At 38.0% G+C, this 24,592-nt stretch overlaps 1 protein-coding gene across 2 annotated transcripts; it reads left to right on the forward strand.

The window, feature by feature from the left end:
• The first annotated feature begins 680 nt into the window (after window positions 1-680).
• Window positions 681-22,874, forward strand: LOC136718608 (GRAM domain-containing protein 2B). Of its 2 annotated transcripts, none has more exons than XM_066696393.1 (12): window positions 681-846; window positions 4,989-5,144; window positions 8,637-8,706; window positions 8,942-9,014; window positions 9,718-9,821; window positions 12,143-12,241; window positions 12,683-12,754; window positions 12,871-12,939; window positions 17,549-17,639; window positions 18,972-19,071; window positions 19,359-19,470; window positions 20,788-22,874. In XM_066696393.1, the coding sequence occupies exons 1-11, from the start codon at window positions 794-796 to the stop codon at window positions 19,468-19,470; spliced, it is 999 nt and encodes a 332-aa protein (XP_066552490.1). In that variant the 5' UTR covers window positions 681-793; the 3' UTR covers window positions 20,788-22,874. The 2 variants fall into 2 exon arrangements, with proteins under 2 accessions (XP_066552490.1, XP_066552489.1); XM_066696392.1 differs by having other exon boundaries at window positions 19,359-19,466.
• The last annotated feature ends 1,718 nt before the right edge of the window (window positions 22,875-24,592 follow it).

Raw genomic sequence — 24,592 nt, forward strand, 5'->3', positions numbered from 1 at the left:
TTTAATTGTTAGTTTGCCTTGAATAATACTATAAACACATTCAAACGTAAACTGCAGTAATAGCTCCAGAGACGTCAAAGTCAAGAATGTTAAAAGGGTATTAAACTTTCATTTTCTGCAAATGTGTACTGAAGCAAGAGCTTTCAGGGATATTGAAGATTTATTTAAATATTAATCCTCAGTTCCACTTTACCTACCTGACCTATCTAATCATTAGATGGTTACTGAAATACACTTGTAGCATTAAAGTAATTAGGCAGTTGTAAATGTAAAAAGTGGAATTGGTGGAATGTTAAAACATTTAAAGTAATTACACAACGTGATAAAGTGAAAAATAATAATGTAAAACAGTATCTACAGTACCTGAAGTATACGTGCTGTAAAGTGACAGTATAGTATATCGTGTTAGTGTTATAAAACTCTTTAAAACCTTAAAGGAAGGAAACAAATATTACTTGCTAATAGGTTGAACTTGCCTATGTTTTTTAAATATTTTTTTGGAGTGTGCTCATGTGTATGTATATGTGTTTGCAGGTGAAAGGTGTAGATAAGGCACTGTTTATAGCAACAGTTGGCTTTTGCCACAGAATGTTGTGGCAAACCTGATTGGGCGAGACTGCAGGAAGTGTTCCACACAAGTCTCTATCAGCCATTGATCTTGCAGTACATAAGAAAAGTCAAGTAGAAGGGGAGGTCACATTATTGCTATTAGTGAGGAGATAGACTTGGGGGTATTTGGTTAGCAGAACAGAGAACTATTGTGTTGTTGTTGTTTTTTTTTTGGGGGGAAATAATGCAGATCATGAGGCCACGTGTGGATAGGAAGTTTTCTTTAGACAGTCTAAAGTAAGTGCATATTTACATATTGCTAATAGTACTTATCAGTCCTATCAAACACTGTCTCTTAAAACTAAGCTGTGGACTTTTGTGAGGGTGTACTGTATGCTGCTGTACCAATTTGCTAACAGTATAGGAATGATTTGTTTAAACTGGCATTAGTGTGAGATGGGATAACACTGTTGTATTTTGCGCAAAAATATGTTTAAATTTATGGAAATGAACAATACTTAAGTGTAATATTGTTTTGCAGTATTCAATGTTTTCAGCAACTACTATGGGTATTTGTAAGTATGTAAACCATATGCAGAAACAAACAAATGGAAGAGGCTTGAAAATGGCATACAAATTCCTCAGGGTACATTGACTTCAGACATTTTACATCTGAAAATGCAGTTATCATAGCATTGTGAGGTATGCAAAGCCTGATGAACCTGGCTATTGTGACATGACATACTTGGAAAAGTACAGTTTTAGTCTAAAGTATTAACACCCTTCATTTGAAACATTATTAAATAATTAGTCTTTGTTAATATATATTGTTCATTAAACTAAACTTATATATGACATACATATTTATTGCAGTTATTTGGAACTGATTTAAGACTCATCGACATTAAACTGCAACCACATTTTAAGTAGATACTGTTCATCCTTCAATTTTGAATTATAGAATTTCTCAGTAAGTAGAGATCATGCTGAAATATAAGTTGACTTCAAAGTAAATAGAGAGAGGTCCATTTGGAATGGATGATGTTGCATTTTTAAGGTTTGTAACGCTAAATTGGATTTAATCTTTCTTTAGAGATAGTGTGCAATCAAAGTGGAACTGATAGAGATGCTGTTGTTGACTTACTCAACATAGTATTTTTAAAGTTTCAATGCATCAAACTACATAGCAATGGAAACCTTCACACAACATTAAATCAGCATATGTGATCCTGATTTACTTACTGCATAACATTTATTTTGCCTCTTATAAGGATGTTTAACGATCTTTTATATTTTTTTAATCTGATGACTTTACATGCTGGGTATGAGTGTATAGAAAGTTATATTCTGTAGTCTACACAGCTATACCAGTTTGAACTGTTAACCCATGCCAGCTTTGAATACATGCATTGCAACACAGAGTGTCCAGTGACATTGCAAAATTCAATTGTATAACTGCCAAATATACTTTATATTAGTTTTTTTTTTCATTTCCATTGACAATATTGCACCTAGCATTTACTGAAGTGCAACTACAGAAATAAGTAGGAATTATTTTTCTTCACATAAATAAATAAATAAATAAATAAATAAATAAATGTTCAATTACCTGTATTAGATTGTGTACTAGAAAGGTATTAATGAGCTTTTAGAGTAGTTGAGTACAATAAAGCCTGCATTGAATCTAACTCTGAACCATCACAAGATGTAAAGACAGGATGTGGGAAAAGCCTAACTCCATTTCCAAGGCGTGGTCAAAAAATCAAGTTTTTCTAGATTAGTGTTATAGTGTTAGTGTTAATTTTATTAGTGGGTATTGTCAAACCCAGGAGGCATTTATAATTTAACTCTCATGTCACGGTCAAGCAGCAGCAGTGCTCGGGCAAATATCTCTGTTGCTGTAATCAGCGAAACAGATTGCACACATATTGTGTAGTAACTTTTGTGCACCTCCCGAACTATACCATACTACGTTTCACTGCAATGCTACTTCGAAGATAAAAGCGTATACATGTTTTGCTCTCCAGCACTGAATTGTAAGCAATTCATGTTTTAAATAATCATAATATTAATTCTCAGTGAAGATAACAACTGGAAACAAAATATATGCTTACTTCTGATATACAAGAGGCCAGAGGAACACTTGTTAAATTATGTTTTTTGTCATCTGCCATGCAAACTTCATTTGACTTTAAATTTATCAAGGGCCGGATTAAATCAAAAATTTTCGCACATTACATGGAATGCCTGGAAACAAGTCTGCTACAGTGTGTTAGATGCTTTTACTGTTGTATTGCTTAGAAAAAGACATGTCTTCACAAATGTAACAAAGGTAAAGCAAGTATGCTCTCTCTCTCTCTCTCTCTCTCTCTCTCTCTCTCTCTCTCTCTATATATATATATATATATATATATATATATATATATATATATACACTCACCTAAAGGATTATTAGGAACACCTGTTCAATTTCTCATTAATGCAATTATCTAACCAACCAATCACATGGCAGTTGCTTCAATGCATTTAGGGGTGTGGTACTGGTCTAGACAATCTCCTGAACTCCAAACTGAATGTCTGAATGGGAAAGAAAGGTGATTTAATTTTGAGCGTGGCATGGTTGTTGGTGCCAGACGGGCCGGTCTGAGTATTTCACAATCTGCTCAGTTACTGGGATTTTCACACACAACCATTTCTAGGGTTTACAAAGACTGGTGTGAAAAGGGAAAAACATCCAGTATGCGGCAGTCCTGTGGGCGAAAATGCCTTGTTGATGCTAGAGGTCAGAGGAGAATGGGCCGACTGATTCAAGCTGATAGAAGAGCAACTTTGACTGAAATAACCACTCGTTACAACCGAGGTATGCAGCAAATCATTTGTGAAGCCACAACACGTACAACCTTGAGGCGGATGGGCTACAACAGCAGAAGACCCCACCGGGTACCACTCATCTCCACTACAAATAGGAAAAAGAGGCTACAATTTGCACAAGCTCACCAAAATTGGACAGTTGAAGACTGGAAAAATGTTGCCTGGTCTGATGAGTCTCGATTTCTGTTGAGACATTCAGATGGTAGAGTCAGAATTTAGTGTAAACAGAATGAGAACATGGATCCATCATGCCTTGTTACCACTGTGCAGGCTGGTGGTGGTGGTGTAATGGTGTGGGGGATGTTTTCTTGGCACACTTTAGGCCCCTTAGTGCCAATTGGGCATCGTTTAAATGCCACGGCCTACCTGAGCATTGTTTCTGTCCATGTCCATCCCTTTATGACCACCATGTACCCATCCTCTGATGGCTACTTCCAGCAGGATAATGCACCATGTCACAAAGGTCGAATCATTTCAAATTGGTTTCTTGAACATGACAATGAGTTCACTGTACTAAACTGGCCCCCACAGTCACCAGATCTCAACCCAATAGAGCATCTTTGGGATGTGGTGGAACGGGAGCTTCGTGCCCTGGATGTGCATCCCACAAATCTCCATCAACTGCAAGATGCTATCCTATCAATATGGGCCAACATTTCTAAAGAATGCTTTCAGCACCTTGTTGAATCAGTGCCATGTAGAATATGGCAGTTCTGAAGGCGAAAGGGGGTCAAACACAGTATTAGTATGGTGTTCCTAATAATCCTTTAGGTGAGTGTATATATATATATATATATATATATATATAGCCTGTACTGTGTTTGCGTTGTATGTACATTGTTTACATTGTGTTTTTGGTGCATTTAAGTTTTTTTTTTTACTTTAAATGTTAAATTTATTTTTCATTGGAAATTACTGACTTGATTCAAGATGCTAACTATGGGCAAAACAATATTAAGATTTTTTTGTCTATTACTGACATCTTATATCACATGTCTAGAACAATGTATTGCTTTATTGGAGTGTATACATAACATCACCTAAATTAAAATGTTTTTTTTTTTTTTTAATCAAATATTTTTCACGGTGATTTTATATTTTGATTCTGATAATCCTGTATTCAATAGGGCGAAAAATGTAATTTAGGTATACTTTTGAGAAGTAAGTTGTCAAAAATCATTTTTTTCTGAATAAGAATAATACACATTGGTTGTTCTCATTTAAGACATCTGTAAAACAAACTGTATACTACATTGAAACGGTCATATTTATTCTCACCTAGAATATTTGACTGTCCGATGGCAATGCAGAAATTATCTAATTTGAAACAATTAGGGTCTGAAGTCCTACTGCAAAGAGAATAAACACACCTCATATTCAGCAAACAGCATGTCATCAGCAAGTGGTTGAGAACAAATGTGCCAGTAGTACTTAGCATAACAACTATATTTTAACCCTTCAGTTGGTAACCCTTTCTAAAAGCTAGACTAGCTTCAATTCACCTGAAATTAATAGCAATTGGTCGAAATGTGAAAGTGAATTGACACAATCATTATTTTTGCTTTTAGCTATCAGATGGAAAGTGGGAGCATCTCTGGGAAATTAAAGAAAGGGAAGTACAATAAGAAGACTGAGCCAAGGAAAGCACAGAGCTTGGAAGAAGCCCAACTGGAGATCCAGAGCTTTAATAAGGCCCAAGTCCTTGCCAAACAAGGAAATATAAGGTTCAAGTTCCTCTTTACTGTCCATTACCACAAAAGGACCTGTATTGTATGTCTTAAAATGTAAGATGTACATAACGATGCAGCTGATTAAAACGTTTTGAAGTAATTAACCATTTTAATGTAGTAATGACAAAAACCTATGTGATGGTAAGGGCTGACCAAGCTGAAGGATGTTGGAATTCAATCACCTGTTTTCTGACAATCCTTTTCAGGGCAAATTACTGTAGGTTCATGGGTGCGTCTCCGTGCTATGACCAGGTCATCAGGTTGTATGGTTGTGTGTTTTTGTTGGTTGAGCAGGGGGATTCTAAGAGCCACGGCCAATCGCTCAGTGCTGGGGTGACTGGTGTGCAATGTATGGCTGCGTTCACAACACGCATACTTTGCCGAGTCTGCGCAGAATCTGTACAGACACTGCGATGAACCTGTCCAAAGCTGCGTCCCAAATCGCACCCTCGCTCTTACACCCTTCGACAAGTGTACACTTCGTTTGACGTTGTGCTGATGTCACAGAGTGTGCACTTGAGTGAGCCAGGGTGGAGGGTGTAGGGTGAAGCTAAAAGCGCTCAATGGGACACACTTCAGCGCCAGCATTCAGACTGAAAAAGTACCTACCCAATCTTTTCATGTCACCTGTCTCTATATTTAATTAAAATAATAATAATAATAATAATAATAATAATAATAATAATAATAATAATTATTATTATTATTATTATTATTATTATTATTATTATAATTATAATCAGGAGGTGGTATTAGCAAACAATGTATTTCCAAGTTTTATAGGCTACGTACTGGTTCAGTAATTAATTAATTGATAGGTGCCGAAAAGTTTTTGGGCTGAACTTTCTAATCAAATATTTAAATCATGATTATATAATAATTGTATATTATCTCTCTATGTTATAATTTCCTTGATAGATAATTTAACAATTTCTACAACTGTCTAGCTAGCATTACATTACAGTGATATACACCCACCACTGCCACATTTTCCCAATTGACTTGTGTCCACCTTTAACGCAAAGAGTTCTGGGACTTCAGCGCTAAAACACTTTCCGCATAAGTGTGCTCTTTTGTACACTCCACCGAAGGGAGTATTGAAGGGCACAAAAAGCTCGACTAGGCTCCCTTCACTCATTCCCTAAGGCAGGGGTTTTCAAACCGGTCCTGGAGTACCCCCTACCCTGGTGGTTTTTGTTCCAATCGAGATCTTAATTGTTTAATTGAATCCTTAATTGAACTAACTGCAATATACTGTTAAATTAATGAAGACCTCGGTTATTAAAAAAAAAAAAAGAAAGACAAAAAAAGACTTTGTTAACTGTGCTTTCGAATAAGAACAAAGTTTACAAATGAGAGGAGGCCATTCTACCCATCGTATTTGTTTGGTGTTCATTAATAACTGATCCAAGAATCCTATCCAGTCTAATTTTGAATGTTCCCAAATTTTCAGCTTCAACCACATCGCTGAGGAGTTTGTTTCAGATTGTGACAACTCTCTGTGTGAAGACTGTTTTCCATCTTGAATGCCTTGAAGCCCAATTTCCATTTGTGCCCCCGGGTCTGTGTGTCCCTGCTGATCTGGAAAAGCTCCTCCGGTTTGATGTGGTCGATGCCTTTCATGATTTTGAAAACTTGAATCAAATCCCCATATAGTCTTCTCTGTTCCAAGGTGAAAAGATTCAGTTCAGAGCCGAAAGTTGCGTAGGGCCCCTCCCAGGACTCGCCCAACATACAGGCAAGCTAGGGCCCCATAATATCAAAGGGATGCTAAAATGACATAAATAATAGTTAAAACAAATTAATATCCAACCGAGCGCTTTTGCGCTGCACACAATATGTTGGCTATGAGCGGAGTGACCGAGATATAGTGTGAGCGCGCCTAAAAATGTGAACTAGTATTAGTATTCATAATTTAACCTCACCTGTCGAGTGATGCTTGTGTGTGACCTCAATGCATGCAACAAGCTAACTATTATTGAACTAATTTTCAGTCAGAATCAGTAGTTAGCTTTGAAATCAACACAACATACCATGTAAGCAGATAACTAGCCAACCAAATGTTAAGGAGCAATGACAAAATTAATTACCTGCTGACTAGTTCTAAATGCTGCTGCAGTGTGTAATTGATGCATTACATTTTTGCTCCACCACAAAAAAGTTGGAAACACGCCCATTTCCTCAGCAAGCAGTTTATGTGCAAATTCTACTGTTTGAAATAATGTATCCTGAAATGGTCACATTTTAAAATTGCACCATAACTGGTCCGTTTATTGTGGGTTTAAAGTTAAAGTGCTATTTTTTTTTTCCTATTATCATTATGCTCTCTATATTATTGTAGGTCTGTTTTGTGCACCACTAAAATGTTTTGCAGCGAGGTGGGGGCCCCCACAATCAAATCTCGCCTATGGCCCCCAAAAAGCTAGGGCCGGCTCTGGTTCAGTTCCCTCAGTCTCTCAGTAGGACATTCCATTCAAACCTGGAATAAGCCTGGTTGCTCTCCTCTGAACTGCCTCTAGAGCAGCAATATCTTTCTTGAAGTGTGGTGCCCAGAACTGTGCACAGTAATCCAGATTACTTCCCTTGTTTTAAATTCTACGCTTTTGACAATATACCCTAGCATTTTGTTTGCCTTTTATATTGCTTCCCCATATTGTCTGGATGGGGAAAGTGATGAGTCCACGTAGACTCCTAGGTCTTTTTCATGCATTACTTCATCTAGTTATATTCCTCCCATAGTGTAATTATAGTGGACATTTTTGTTACCTGCATGTAATACCTTGCACTTGGCCACATTGAATTTCATCTTCCAGGTGTCGGCCCACAACGGTCACTCCGCTCATAGCCAACATATTGTGTGCAGCGCAAAAGCGCTCGGTTGGATATTAATTTGTTTTAAATATTATTTATGTCATTTTAGCATCCCTTTGATATTATGGGGCCCTAGCTTGCCTGTATGTCGGGCCAGTCCTGGGAGGGGCCCTACGCAACTTTCGTAGTGAGCGTATAGGGCCGCCCGGCTCTGAACTGAAACTTTTCACCTTGGAACAGAGAAAACTATATGGGGATTTGATTCAAGTTTTCAAAATCATGAAAGGCATCGACCACATCACCAGAGGAGCTTTTCCAGATCAGCAGGGACACACAGACCCGGGGGCACAAATGGAAATTGGGCTTCAAGGCATTCAAGATGGAAAACAGTCTTTACACAGAGAGTTGTCACAATCTGAAACAAACTCCTCAGCGATGTGGTTGAAGCTGAAAATTTGGGAACATTCAAAATTAGACTGGATAGGATCCTTGGATCAGTTATTAATGAACACCAAACAAATACGATGGGTAGAATGGCCTCCTCTCATTTGTAAACTTTGTTCTTATTCAAAAGCACAGTTAACAAAATCTTTTTTTGTCTTTCTTTTTTTTTTTTTAATAACTGAGGCCTCAGGCTGTTTCAATGTTACATTTTCATCCTTTTTGTTAACACAGGTCCCAGACATTTGACTTGGCATATGAAAAAACCTTTGAGAGATCAGAAGACACCGGGTCAATTAGGAGTGTAAGTTTCTATATTAAGAATCATCTTTATGACCTTTCTCCAAGAAAGACTAACAAGAATGTGTAAACAAGGAGTAAACACATACTGGTCATGTACAGGATGTACCCAGATAACATATAAATATCTTTCTTTGTGAAAATGTTTCAGATACTATGAACATAAAATATTATTAGATTATGTTTGTTTTTGTTTTTGATATCTTGTTCCCTACTGTTGTTTTTGTGTTTGTTTGCAGAATTTTATAAAGCACAATAAGACATTCCACAAGCTTTTCCGAGAGGTTCCGGATAAAGAACCTTTAACAGATGGTGAGGTTTTATTATGATATTTTTTTTTAATGTTTTTTATGTATAGAAATTATTGTACATATAAAGTATACAGCATAGATCAGAGGGAAAGATAATGTATAAAAGTCAGGGTTTAACATTCATTCTACTAACCTGTGTTTGGAGAATTGTAGTTAATTATGTAAAATCAGGTGACATTGCTTACATGATGCATATGTTGCTTTTTAGTACCTATCAAGTTAGTTAACTTTTCCAATAAATTGTGAAAACATTGCACTGTGATGTAGAAAAAATTAAAATCAATAAACATCCCATTTAATTATTGTAGAAGGTATTGTCCTTAAAATTAGATTTTAAATTAAGATCCTGACTTTCAGTGTTTCAGTGTCTAACTTCATAAAAGTCTAACTTTATAAACATCTTGAGTGTTAATTGTGGTTGAGGTATATATCATATACCATAAGTATGCAATCTAATTTAGTGTATGCTTCAATGGTTATGATCAGTTTTAAACTGAACCAATTAAGAATAAAATTAAGAACAAGTAAGCACACAAAACAAGGTTTGAGTAAAAATACTAATTGGAAGAAATGCACTTACAATTCTCTGCCAAAACACCATGTAACAACTAGGTAATGTAAAAATCTTATTACAAAATAATGATAGTTACATCTTGACTAGCAGCTCCAATGAGTAGTTTTCTCATCCTGATGTTGCTTTATAGCTTTCACATGTGCGATGCAAAGGGAAGTACTTTACCACGGCAAGCTGTACATTTCAGAAAACTACATCTGTTTCTACTCCTCTGTGCTGCTCAAAGACACCAAGGTAAGAGCCCAGCTCTCCAGCATTGAGTTTGAATTGTATATACATGATTACTAATTTTTTTTTTTTTTTTTATGTTTCAATTATTACAGTGGACTTTTGTAAATCCTGCTGGGTTAAATCAAAACATTGGCCTACCCGCTAATGGCAAACTTCAAACCTGTACATCATAGTGGTTAAATTTATGAGTCAAAGAAAGTAGCATTATATAAAAAATGAACCCTCCACTGAATACAGATTTATACATTTGTATTAGCGGGGGGTGGTCAAAGTTTTCAGTTAATCTCAGCCTTCGTTTATATTCTGGATGAAGGGGTAATGCTAAGCATTCTGCCAGGGAACATGTTGGAAAGACTGTTGGGATTGCATGCTTCAGTGGCAAAAAATTTGTGGTTTAGTTATCTGCGTTGTAAAAAGCAAATCTTGTTCTTTCTCGGATTCTTTATAATTTTTTTGCTTATTTGTCTGCGTTGAAAAACACAGAGGTTGGTTTCTCTGGGTTTCTTTTTCTTATTATTCTTCTCCTTTCCAACCACTTTTTCTTAACATATTCTCCTCCTACAGCTTTAAAGCTAGTACCACGTGATTTGATAAATTACATTAGGATACCAATTGTTATGCTATTGGTTTGTGTGCAGTTCTGACTTACAGTTTGTCTAAACTCATATTTTTCCTATACTTGGCCTGAAATCATATACTTTCACCACTGGGGGAGCCATTTTGCCATGTTTTTTTTTTTTTAATGACCAAAACAAAACTTAGACCCCGTTCACACTTATTAGGCCTGCCCTCGGCCGCCTAAAATTTAGTTGCGGTTTTATGAGGCCTAAGTGCTTTCTCATATGCGGCCAAAAAGGAGGCCTGCATGGTGGAAATTAAACAAATCTGCTCAAACAAACCAGTTATGCATGACATTAGGTCTGCTTGGTGTATGCAATGTATTTATATCTCAACTTATTAATATTGAGATGTATATATTGATCGCGTCTATATTTTCTTTGAAAGTAATCTTAACGCTTTGCAGCTGAAGCTTTCTAATATAAAAAAAATGCAGCTGGTTCAATGGGGAATCGAATATATTTCCCTCTTCAAATGTCTATCTTTGCTTCTACCAGTGAAGCACATTTAGTAGGACATCTACACAAGATCACAAGAAATCGTATGCATTAGTTATCAATCTGAAATCTGAAATCTGAAAATAAATTATAGTATTAGTACGTCAAAAGTGTTGGTGTGTCTTCAGTGCTCTGCTTCAGTCCCATATGTCCCTGGAAAAACTTGCAACCTGGATGTTTGTTGTCATCAACTTTTTTTTTTTTTGCATGTTTGCATTTGTATTTTCATTTTAACTTGGTCAGGTGAGTGATTGATTCCCATCGAAGAAGCCTTCTGTGATCGCTTCTATAGTTATATCCTGATAGACAGCAGCGCTCATACACTTCCTTCGGTTTGTTTTTTAACTTTATCTTCCATCCACATTGTAAACAGTGCTTTCACTTTTTTCATTTTTTTGTTGTTATTCTGTCTCTCACTGTTAAAATACACCTTCCATTAAAATTATAGACTGATCATTTCTTTGTCAGTGGGCAAACGTACAAAATCAGCAGGGGATCAAATACTTTTTTCCCTCACTGTATATATATATATATATATATATATATATATATATAAAGATGTGAGCTAGTGAAATGTATCAGTACATTTAAGGCTAGCTTGATATGACAGAGTGAAATTAAAACAATATACTGTTTGTCTTGTGAAGTCATGTAAGCTTTTCTGGTGCCTGTATTTACTTTTGCATTGGCGAGAAGTGGCGTCTCCTTTGAAACACACTCGAGTTAAGGCAGCCCTGGGCCGGACTAAATCTCAAATGTGAATGGGGTCTTAAATGGCAGCCATTGTTCTCTCGCATAACCAATTTAAAACCAAAACACACTAATTCAATCGTGTATTACTCGGGCTGTGAATAACATGCAGATTCGAGGTTGGTTGCATTTTTCTGCCCTAATCCAATAATATATAGTTTGTACGGGTTTAAAAAGTGGACCTTTTTGGGATAACAGCAACTGACGTGGGATGTGCTGGCCAAACAAGTCTGATCCATGGAGGCCCCACCTCAGACTTAAAGGATCTGCTGCTAATTCTCCAGGGATGTGGTTGAAGCTGACAATTTGGGAGCATTCAGAAATAAACATACTAGGATCCTTGGATCACTTTAATAGACACCAAACGAGCATGGTGGGTCGAATGGCCTCTCTCGTTTGTAAACTTTCATATGTTCTTATAATATAATGTTTTATCTCAAAGCTTATCATGTTTTGCAGGTGGTGATCCCTGTGACCACAGTTGCCATTATAAAAAAACAGAACACAGCCCTCCTGGTGCCCAATGCACTATCTATCCACACCAGTGATGGTGAAAAGGTAAGGCACTTTATTATTGTATCGTTATGTAGGCCTATATATTTCTTTTAATATATAATTGTTAATAATGTTCAGGTTTTTTTCTGCTTTTTCACATTAATAATGGGATTGACCATTTAACCAAAGTTTTCATAATTATAATATAACTATATACCATTAATGATCATAATTATTACTATCAGTAACAGTAATAACATTGAACAACATAGTAAAATAGTATTGTGTATTGTTACTATTAAAATATTCAGTATTAAAGTCTTTTTCCTACTCAAATTAATTTTTGTTAAAGGGGAATGTTAAATATAAGGCATGTGTAGTTGGATGTGTGTACATCTCTGTAAAGATTTTATACACCAGCCTCAAGTCCACAAATACAACTCAGTCTATATATGTACCACACAAGCTGTTCATGCAGATCCATCCAAATTCTTCTTTCCCCAGTATATTTTTGTGTCAATGAGGAATCGAGAAGCCTGTTTCAAGATGTTGAAGTCTTTGTGTGCTCAACTAGAGGTAAGAAGCTTCCGCTTGCAGTCTGTTATGATATACCTTCATACTTACTTGAAAATTTCAATTATGTTTAAAATTCCAGGCAATAATTAATAGTTCCATTTTGTTCTTCCCTGTAGGATGCCAGTGTGAACAGCAGTCCTGTATTCTCCTCTGCAAAAAACAGCTTTGATAATGGGAGAAACTTGGTAAAGACATAGACTGTTTTGCAGTTTTCTAAAATGTGCAATATATGTAATGCATCCTAACACATGCACTATATATGTGACCCCACTTCTCCACACAGTACTTTTAATAGGTGCCACACTGTACTAGGTGAGAGACTTGGGGTCTTTTTAAATGTTTTGGCTTGTGAAAGTCGGTGAGGTAGTGTCAAGGACTATACACAAGTGTATACTGTAGAGAAAAGGGAATATCAACTATATAACTGAGAATAATGAATTATGCTAAATATATAAATCCAATAATTCGCTTTTTACCCTTCCCTTTTAAATTAAAACTATTAAAAAATTAACTTTTTCCATTTTTGAGTGCTAAAAAGAAAAAAAAAACTTATTTGCACATTTCTGATTTATTTACACAGTTCAAGTTTCAACTTAAATTGTATTTGTTGATTAAAAAAAACCAGGGTATGTTCCCTAACTTTGTTTTTCAGAAAAAGAAAAAAAAAAGAAGAAAAAAAAAAAAATATATATATATATATTTGTGGTGAAGTGTGTGGACTGGTGGTCAGCCTACAACTGTCCAAAGCTCTATTCCCTTATGAGGCCTGCATTACCAGTATAGGGTCCGCTAGAGGGCTATAGAAAATCACCTCCCCAATTATACCTCATGAAACTGACCTGTCAAGTACAGGTGTGGTCACTTAGGCCTATAAAGAGGCTAAGGGGAGAACAAAGGAAGAGAGGTGGAGAGGAGCAGTAGCTACAACAGTGCTGTCTATACATTGCGACAGAGTATATAGATAGAGAAAGATTTTTAGGCCAACTTTTAAGAACATAATAAAGTTTACAAACGAGAGGAGGCCACTTTACCCATCGTGCTCGTTTGTTGTCCATTAATAACTAAGAGATCCAAGTATCCTATCCAGTCTATTTTTGAATGTTCCCAAATGTTCAGCTTCAACTACATCGCTGGGGAGTTTGTTCCAGATTGTGACAACTCTCTGTGTGAAGAAGTGTCTCCTGTTTTCCGTCTAGAATGCCTTGAAGCCCAATTTCCATTTGTGTCCCCGGGTCTATATGTCCCTGCTGATCTGGAAAATGCTCCTCTGGTTTGATGTAGTCAGTGCCTTGACGTCAAGTCCCCACGTAGTCTTCTCTGTTTCAGGTTTCAGTTCGCTCAGCCTCTCCGAGCGAGACATTCCCTTCAAACCTGGAATAACTCTGGTTGCTCTCCTCTCCTCACAAATCAGGCCTGTGTCACACACAGAGCAATACACAGATTGTATAGTGGTGTCAGACTTGTAATGCACATAATACTGACTGTCCTTTTAGTGCAAACTGTCCTCACAAGCCAGGCCTGTGTCACAAAAATATATGCCGCGGGGTGCAGGAGGCAGCGAGCTGATGAGGGAGCCTGCCCTGAGGCATACCGCTAGTGGGGCTTGGCAACAACTTCAGACAGGAGCAACAGGTGCCCCTTGGAGCCACACCTGAGCTGCCCAGGAGCAAGGACTGCAGTCACGCTCTTACTGGGAACTGTCTACAAACAACGTATACAAAGCTACAGAGGTCAACTCTTACACTCTACGCTTACACAGTAGCAAAGGCCAATTGCTCTACTAGCACATCTAGGAGTGAGGCCACAGATCTTATCATACACAGTGCAGGGCAAGCAGAGCAACTCTTGCACCCCCTGTGCTACCATGCGGCAGTGGACCCCTGATCCCATGGGAGGAGGGCCACAGACCCACTGTAATTCAACATTGGACCCATCTCGCTTAACTGAACAGTACAGAGCAGCCAGCTCCATTGTGCTGTCATAATATATATATATCACGGGGTGCAGGAAACAGATCATTCACCCTCTGCGTAACACAGGAGCAGTTGTCACCTACTAGCAAAGCTAGATGCAGGACAAAAGCAGGCTCTACCATTACAAAAATATATATACACCGTGGGGTACAACAGCCAGCTCATGTACCTCCTGTGCAACACAGGAGCAGTCGACACCTGCAGATTAGCACAGCTAAGGCAGGGCAAAGGTAGCTCTTATGGTGAGGACAGCAGCAGCAGTCTCCTGCTCAATGGTTCACAGCCAGAGCGGGCCACAGAAATGCTGACCAAGAAACTATATACACAGCAAGGCAGCAAGCACAGCTAGAGCGCCATCAGGTGAAAATAGTGGCAGTGGTCTACTGGAAGGCCAGGCGGCCTCGTTATGCAACGTATCTGGAGGCCACGTGAGAGACTCTGTGAACACTGGAAGGCACAGTCTGGTAAGAAGGGAGCCTGGAGTGAGGAAAGGAGGGGGCCTGGAGGCACCGCTCCAGTGGTCTCCTTCTTTGCTCTGCTGCCTGCACAAGAGTGCACACAGCAAGAACAGCAGGTGCAGCTGGTGCAGCAGGCACATCATGTGTTGGCTGCCTCCGATGCTGCTGGCCTGGAGGAGAAGACGGGGGCTCAGGGAGAGGTGGAACTCTGATCCACTGAGCCCCTACTGTTGCTTGCTAACGTGGAGGGTCTTAGGATTGCTGTGGCAATGCCGTTGGCGTTCGGTATTATTTTTTATTATTATTATTTTTATTTCTTGGCAGACGACCTTATCCAAGGCGACTTAAAACATAGGTGCAAAAATACAGTAAGTACAAGGCATCATTCATTACAAATTCAATTTAGCTAAAACATAGCAATTCAAAATAATACATTTTACAAATTCCAATTTACAATTTACACAAGTACAGTAAGTGAGGTCCTACATCCTGGACGGTGAAAGCTAAGTGCTGTCAAGATGTAGGGTCACAGTCAAGGGTTATGGGAAAGGGAGCAAGGAGGAAAACAATCAAGAACGCTAGAAGCATAATCAAAACTGTGAAGTGCTATCTAGCAGGGATAGAGGACTAATATTACAAGTACTGTCGGAAAAAATGCGTCTTGAGTAAGCGCCGGAATGAGGTCAAGGACTCTGCTGTTTTGACTTCGGTGGGCAGGTTGTTCCACCATTTAGGGGCCAGGGATGAGAAGGAGCGGGCTCTGGAGGAAGGAGAGTGGAGAGGAGGTAGAGTTAGTCTTCTGGCACTGGAGGAGCGCAGTGTTCTGGAGGGGATGTATGGAGAGACGAGTGTCTGAAGGTAGCTTGGTGCAGTGTGGTCGAGACAGCGGTAGGTGAGGGTCCGTGTCTTGAACTGAATGCGTGCCGGTATCGGGAGCCAGTGGAGGGAGCGGAGCAGTGGGGTAGCGTGTGCGAATTGTGGCAGAGAGAATACCAAATGAGCCGCAGAGTTCTGGATGAGCTGGAGCGGGCGGATACTAGATGCAGGCAGGCCGGCCAGGAGGGAGTTGCAGTGTGACAGGGACAGGTATGTGACAGGGACCCGAAGTGTGCTGTAGCAGGGTCGGGGTCCAAATTTTAACTGCGACCTGTGGTTGGCAAACAAACAAGGCAGATGACCTCTCCACTCCACGCGGGGGGCAAGGTTCTATGGCTACAAGCAGTGCAATGGTGGGGGTGAGCGGAGGAGGAGCTCCATGCTATGATGTGAGTGCCACACAGCGCATTGGCAGGAACATGCAGCGGTGGCACCGATCAGTGCAGGCACTGGAGGCACACAGCAACTGGCACACACAGATGGGGGAGCATAGTGAGATCTCCTACAGCCGCAACTGCAGGCTGTAGTGTGGGCACAAACCAGTGGAGTGAGTAGGTGAGATCTCTTATGACAGACCGAGACTTAGGCCGGGTGGCCGGGGCTCGGGTTTACTGCCACTGCTGATGCTCTCGCTGTAGAGGAAAAGCCCTGTGGACAAAAACCAACACAGCGACTAGTCTGTAAATTATATAATATATCGTAATAATTATATTAAAATGACTAGATAAGCCAGGCTTGATGTATTTTAAAACTGAAACTGAAACCGAAGTGCAGCCGGACCTCTGGGGCACATACGGCACAGAATGGTGAACTACAAAATACACACAGAGACAGAAATATGTGGCATCAGCCGACCGAAAGCACAAGTTTGCACACAAACACAGAGAGCTCTCACGACTTGATGTTCCAAAAGCAAAATGGCAAAAGACAAAGTTCCTGTGCAGACCTCTTATACAAACAGGAAGTAGGAAGGGACCTGTTTTGAGTGACGTGCACAGGGGCCATTGGCAGCTTTGATATAGAGATGATTTGATTATTGCGCTTTCTGTGCGTCCGTTGCTACTCTAGCTCAAACGCAATAAGGCCATTGCAGGGCCTGTCCTGAAGATCATCTCCAAAATATGCTTTTCCCTAGGAGGAGAAACCTATAGCCTTAGGGTTATGTAATGTATCTATACACCCACATAGTACTCTTTTACCAATAGCATGTTAATGTCCTTGCTCCGACATCCTAGACAGTGAGTTTCCTAGCTATATCCCTACTATATTTGCAACAGGCAAACGAAACCTGTAACACGACAGAAACTTGACAGGGATGTATTATTATTATTAATAATATAATTAAATAGTAAATAGTGAGTGCAACCATTCACTTTCTGGCATTGGTGGCCTAAAATTAGCACATTTAAGCAATTTCTTTAAGTGTAGAGATGCTTTTGATCTATATGTTCCTTCATCTGATTTATACTAATACATTTTCCCCAAAGAACTCTAGCCAATCCAGCCTAGATGACTTTGATCAGCCAGATGAGAAAGATTCACCGCAAGACATTTCAGTCATAGCAAAATCCGCACCAGGTTAGTGTCTGACTCACAGAAATTCATGTACTGCTTCAGGGTGAATTTACATTTTCTGGAACTTTAACTTTAAGTGCTAAACTGAAATGCAGTGCCATCAAAATGGATGGCATGGCAAAAAATTATCGGTTATTTAAAAACAAACAACAAACATAAAAAAATCTAAAAGATCTGCAGTCACCTTGAATAAATGTTGACAATGGTAGATCGTATTAGCTTAATTATTTTTTATAAAATAGAGAAAAACTTAATGAGCAACCAATTTCTACAGGTTCTAAATAAAATAATAATATTCCAATAAATATGTATTATTTGTATAGTTAATTTAATCAAATGATTATCTGAAGTTATCTGAAAAAGAAAACACTACCCAAAGGCTGCAAGGTGACATGGGAGTTTAGTCTCCCGGCAAAGAGGCAAAGTGTGTGTCACCATATATACATATGTTGTATATATACATATATATGTATGTTGATACTAAAAAAAGACTGGTCTAAATTGTTTGCTTTTCCCAGGCAGAGTACCTAAAATAAGAATTTTTATATTTATATATTTATGGTACCTTTCGGGTTTTATATAATATATGTTTTACCTACCTACATGGTTAATCTCAGAGCTGTGTGCATTTTGCCAGGTTAATATGCCTCAGCACTGCCTCAGCATTAACTGCGAAGTACAAGCTAAGGATAACAGAAGATAAAATGTGATGAGGCTGTATTCAATAATTTGTGAAACCCACCAAAGTCCTTTTGTGAATCAAATGTTTCATTTTCAGATTGTGATCCTGGTTTGCATAATGCCAACCCTAAAATATATATTCAAGAAAATGAATTGGACAGTATAACAGAATACAACACATGTATTAATATATCCACTCCAATTAAAATATGATTGGCTCATGCAACCATTCTTTTTTGGGGGGCAAAAGAAGGTTCCAGTCCAGAAATCTGCATTCTTTCAATTTTCATTACAAAATTATATTCTGATTCGTATAAACACAATGAGAGCAATTCATTTTTAGTAATTAAATTAGCCCTTTACCCTTTAAAATAATTAAGTATGCCACTCATTTCCTTTTCACCAGTAAGTGAAAGACTTAAAATCTAAATTACACAATTACAATTACAAGTTCAGTGGTTTAGAAAGTGTAAGTTTTGACTCAAATATTAAATTAAGTGCAAAAACAGATCAGTAATACAATGCAGGTAAATCCCTCTCAGGTAATTTAGCTGATTTAGCGTCTACTTGCTACAGTATTTACTTCAATAATTATATAAATGTAAGGGGAGATTAATTTTTGTCCAGTTTTTAACTCTGCTTGTGCTCTGTCAGGTGACTCCAGGATTTGGTCAATACCTCAGAAGATCACATCCTTTTTCCTCCTGCGAGAGTTCAGCACTGTCAACATCCTCCTGTTCATTTATCTAATGTTGTAAGTTAGGAATCAGTCTTTTACACACAATAAAATAATATATTGTTTCAGTATGGAGAAAAAAAATATGATTTATCACAACTGTTTAAAAATCACAGGCAGTTGAAAGAAAATGAAAAATATGAATAAATGCATCATTATAAATATATATATTTTTTTACTTCCATACTGGTTTTGCCAGTGGCTTGAGGCTGTACCCAGGATCATTTTGTTGGCATTATCAATCAAATCTGATTCAGTAGACTGACTCCAAGTATGTTCTATAAGCGTGTATGTGCTTGTTTCAGGGTTGTCCTGCTGCTGCTGTCCTCAGGGTATATCGGCCTGCGTATTGTAGCATTAGAGGAACAGATAACTTCTATGGGGGCTTCTATGGAGTTTTCCCTGCAGAATGAGTGAGTATGTATTCAGTAGTGTATGTCAAATCTTCAAGAGTCCACAGTTTGTTTATTATTCAGTTGGTTTTTAAGAACTAATTTAATTTTTAAAGAACGGTACCTGGATGGATGACATGAAAAGACCCAGGTCGTATGGTCTTCTGTTTTGTTGTGGCATTTGAGGTTTTTTTTGGGGGGATCCATAAGGAATCGGCTTATTTTTTCATACAGAACATTGTATAATTTGTGCACATGATTACTATTCACCATTGGGAATATTATTTCTGAATAGTCAGGGCATTTATTTTTTGGTTCTTTTTGGTAGTTGTTTCCTGTTCACAAGAACTGTATGATGTTTTAGATCAGTCAGCCAGCAGTGATCAATAGGTGTTTTTTTGGCAATTGTTTCCCATTCTTTGCTTCTTTTCTTTGTTTCACTTTCTTCTACTTCTGTTCTTTGTATTCTCTTGGCCTCTTGAGTGTTTCCATTTTTTAATTTTTTGTTTTTGGTAATTTTTCTATTTCCTATTCCTGTCAGAGCTTCCCTCCAGGAAACAGAGTTAGAAGCCTTATGTGTTATGTATAACAAATTGCAATAATCGGCTGTGTGACATACAGTTGTGTCTCAGTTTGGCCTATTGCTTATTGCCACATTTAAAGCCTCTTCTTTTTTGTGTTACAATGACCCATATAACATAATTGTCTCTATTTTGCTTACCCAAATAGACCTTACTTCAGAAAGTCCTTTTATTAACTATGAAATGTATGATAGTCTGCATTCTGAAAAGAGCTGTTTATTTATGGGCTAGAACATGTTTAAGCCTCAGAGGACAATGGACGGTGCGCTGAAAATGCTCACTACACAAGAGTGCTTTTAAAGGAGTCAAATGGGTGATGTTTTGAACCTAAATTATAGAATTGACACAAAAAAAGACTGCAACGGCAAGCTGAGAGTGCCAATGAAATGCCAGTGTTGGGCCGATGATGCTGGCTGTCTTTGCACCAGGGCTTATTTAGGTGTGCCATAGCAAAGGGGGTGAATACATATTAAATCAGTTATTTTCTGTGTTATATTTTTAATACATTTAAAACAATTTGTAGATAATTTTTTCAGTTACATATTCTGGCCTTTTGTGTGTTGATAAGTGACAAACGCCAAGTAAATCCATTATTTTCTATGTTGTAACAGTAAAATGTGCAAAAGTGTTTGGGGTGTGAAAAAATAAATTATTCTAAATTTGTGAAAAAAAAATACATATGTTTTATGTATATGTTTAGGTGTTCTGTTTAATGTAAAATGAAAGAATATGCTAAACTCCCTCCCTTTTCTTTCTCTCAGGTACAAGGAGACACAGCCCCATGGCAGTGCAGAGGGTTTAGAAGATTAGTGTTCTGAGTGAATGGATAATGTTGTCCAGCCAGGATGATGATTAAGAAGGTTCTTCAAGACTTCAGAGGAGGAAAACCTTTTCATTTTTAATAAACAATGTTTTTAATGCTAGCAGCCTTTGGTTGCTTTGGTTTTAAAACCAAAGACTGTTATAATAACCAAAAGGTTATTTATCATCTTGCTGGAGATTGAACATACTCTTAAGTACACTAGTTGCTGTAGATTAAATCGGTACAAACAGTGCATAAAGTGGGCTACTGGAAATATAGCAATGGCTTAAAGTAAGAGTATGTTTTGAGAAGTCTGGAGAATGTCTAAGTACATTCTGAAGGTGCTTTTCAAGAGAAGTAATATTCCTTCTTCTTTTGGTCTCAGAGCCAAAGCAAGGTAATATCAACATATTGTTTACAAGGTTTCCATAAAATCATATTTTGGTAAGCTATTTCTACAAAGGAGAAAAGAGACATGTGTATCTCTTAGAAATGCACCGGGTATAAAAAATGTAATGACTCACAGGGAAAAACATAGTACCTGAATCCAATGTTGGAAGATACATATATAGTTTGTCTAAACTTTCATATTTTATATATATATATATATATATAGGATAGAGAGTTGGAAAAATACAATGTTATTGTTGTTAGCATTCCATACTGGGTAAAGATGACATTAATCATCAGAAAAAAAAGGTTTCACCAACTTTACAAAAAAAAAGTAATCATGTACCTGTTTTAATTTGACTGAAAGTACTGAAAATTATGCTAATGATATTTTCTGTGCACTCTGTTTTAACTGTTTACCGCACTTACCTGTCTTGAAGTGTATGCAAGCCCTAACATACCAGAAACTGTGTAAGGGACATTAGTCCATTTGTGATCAATGTGAATGACTCGGCATAAAGATATGTTGATTTTTTTTATTTTACATATATAATAGCAGCTTGTGGCCATTAGTACTGTCGGGGCGGCGCCTGAATCACTAACCATGCCCACCTTGGAAATAATTTGAATAATGACGTGCAAAATGATGTCACTATGTTTTAGGCTATATACGAGAATAGACCATAAATAGCCTAGTTGAGACCATCGCAGCTAGTAGCCCACAAAATGCTGCAGTTGCACATACTTTAAAAGATGCATTTCCTTTATCCTATAACCCAAGTGTCCCCGACAAAAAAGGCACAACAATGAGAAGGATATGTTAGTTTTTAATTTACAACAAATAGACCATCTTCAGTTGCTTAATCATGCAGACTGATGTAGGAGACCGGTGCAGAGGTCAGAGTTGTGGGGTAGGAGCAGCAGATGCTCGTGAACAGCGTGAACAGAAAAATGAACAGCCTTGATGCACACTAATGGATTTTCCACAAAACACAAAGCACAAACCAAAGTAAATACAAATGCACCTAAATTAGTTTGAGAGTGCCTATTTTATTGCAGGCATTTGTATTTCATTGCAGGTATCTGAGAGAATCTTACTGTGAAGTTGACTGTGTTTTTACACTACATGGATTCATATGCACCTTTCAAACACGTCAGTCAATTTGTTAAATTACTTTTCCATATGCAATCTTCATTTTGTTTATGAACATTTTAAAGGGAATATATCAAATATTTTTATAAAATATTTGTATTTTTGGACTATTTAATTTTAATTTAATATTGTATATGTTGGAATGTCTCCTGTAATTGTAGTTTGATAAATATAGATATTTGCAATCTATGTGATTGCATGCCCCCTCTGTGAGATGGGCATTGGGTTTTATCCTACAAATAATTAACTTTTAATATTGAAGAAAGATCTAAAGAAATGTGGTTAAAGCAATTGCATAGATTGTGTAACAAAGGCTTATAATATTGTTTAGAGGACACTGGTCAGGGGGCAACGTATTCTGGTACTGTATTAATATTATATGTATATACATGTATCTGCGAGTCGTATCTTATGTGTCCTGTGCTGCTGCTGTTAAATATAATCGAACTCCCTCGCGATCTGTTTTATTTCAAGGAGGGTGAAATAAAGGCCATTTCGTTAGAGCTGTGCTTCTTGTGTTTCCCTACAATGTCATCACACCGCAGTTACATAAGGGCCAATAACGAGACTGCTTGAGAGACAGACAGACTGGGTAGGTAGTGAAAAGTGAGGTAGATCAGCACTTTGTATATGGAATTTAGAGCCCCTAATAATAATAACTTCTAGTCAGCGAGGACTACAGACGTCTTTTATACTCCGAGTGTTTTATTTAGCTGCTGTAATCTATTAGGGCTTCCAGAATAGATGCTAGTTTAGTGAATAAACAGGGAATAAGTGTAATTGCATTCATTCATTCATTCATTCATGTTCTCCTTCATGTACTCCCCTCTAAACACAGCATTTACAAATCATATTTCAATTTTTTTTTTTCATAGCATTTTGAAATCTTAGAAATGTCACATCTAAGAAACAATGTATTACTTTTATTATTTTAATATACATTTTTGACTTGGTAGTTTAAATTAATTGGGCCACTTGGATCTAGGAATGAAAACAGGACAGTAGCATGTACCAATTGTGTGATATGAGGATTAACAAAAACATGATCATATCATGAAAATATTTCAATGCAATAACACCATCAATACCGTATATGTGCATTTCTGTTCTACCATCCACCCAAATAGTTGAACATTAAGAGAATATGGAACATCATTTAAATACAATTGTGTACTTCTGAAATATGTAATGTTTAATAACACACATTATGTAACAGGGCTCACTGTGTACATGAGCTCCTTACGGTGACACAATTCCTCTGACTTCAATACAGTGTATACATATACATCGGGAGACTGGTCTTTTGGCATTGGGAAGTGGAGAAAGGGTCTACTTTTCAATTGAAGCAATTGGTGATGCCTGTTGGTGTTCAACAATAGAGAGGTATAGCAATACTACATACTGGGAACCCAATTAAAGAGAGGGGTTTGTAGCATTCTGTGGTCTGTGGTCCGGACCACTCAGACCATATTGAATGAGTGTCAGGGACCATATTGATCGAGTGGTCCGAGTGGTCCCTGCACTGGTCTGAGTGGTCCTTGCAGTGATTCCAGGAGTGGTGGGAACCACTGCGTAGTGGTCTCTGTTGTTCCCCGGACTCCTCCGCTGAGCACCTTATGCTGTGCTTTGAATTCAGTCCTTTGAGGAAGACTATTCTTATCGTTGTTTGGTTTTAGTTGGCGTTAGTACATTATGTTTCTGATATATATATACCGATCAGCCATAACGTTATGACCACTGACAGGTGGAGGGAATAACACTGATAATCTCGTTATCATGGCACCTGTCAGTGGGTGGGATATATTAGGCAGCAAGTGAACATTTTGTCCTCAAATTTGATGTGTTAGAAGCAGGAAAAATGGGCAAGCGTAAGGATCTGAGCGACTTTGACAAGGGCCAAATTGTGATGGCTAGACGACTGGGTCAGAGCATCTCCAAAACTGCAGCTCTTGTGGGGTGTTCCCAGTCTGCAGTGGTCAGTACCTATCAAAAGTGGTCCAAGGAAGGAAAAGCAGTGAACCATTGACAGGTTCATGGGCAGCCAAGGCTCATTGATGCACGTGGGGAGCGAAGGCTGGCCCGTGTGGTCCGATCCAACAGACGAGCTACTGTAGCTCAAATTGATGAAAAAGCTAATGCTGGTTCTGATGTCAGAACACACAGTGCATCACAGTTTGTTGCGTATGGGGCTGCGTAGCCGCAGACCAGTCAGGGTGCCCAT

Source organism: Amia ocellicauda, chromosome 22 (assembly GCF_036373705.1).
Source record: "Amia ocellicauda isolate fAmiCal2 chromosome 22, fAmiCal2.hap1, whole genome shotgun sequence".
Lineage (NCBI taxonomy): Eukaryota > Metazoa > Chordata > Actinopteri > Amiiformes > Amiidae > Amia > Amia ocellicauda.

What these genes read in the sequence shown, in the direction of transcription:
- LOC136718608 (XM_066696392.1), top strand. Translation starts at nt 794, where the DNA reads ATGCAGATCATGAGGCCACGTGTGGATAGGAAGTTTTCTTTAGACAGT. An exon ending in TGCTGCTCAAAGACACCAAG is followed by an intron (nt 9,822 to 12,142) that starts GTAAGAGCCCAG and finishes CATGTTTTGCAG; the next exon opens with GTGGTGATCCCTGTGACCAC. An exon ending in TTGATAATGGGAGAAACTTG is followed by an intron (nt 12,940 to 17,548) that starts GTAAAGACATAG and finishes TTTTCCCCAAAG; the next exon opens with AACTCTAGCCAATCCAGCCT.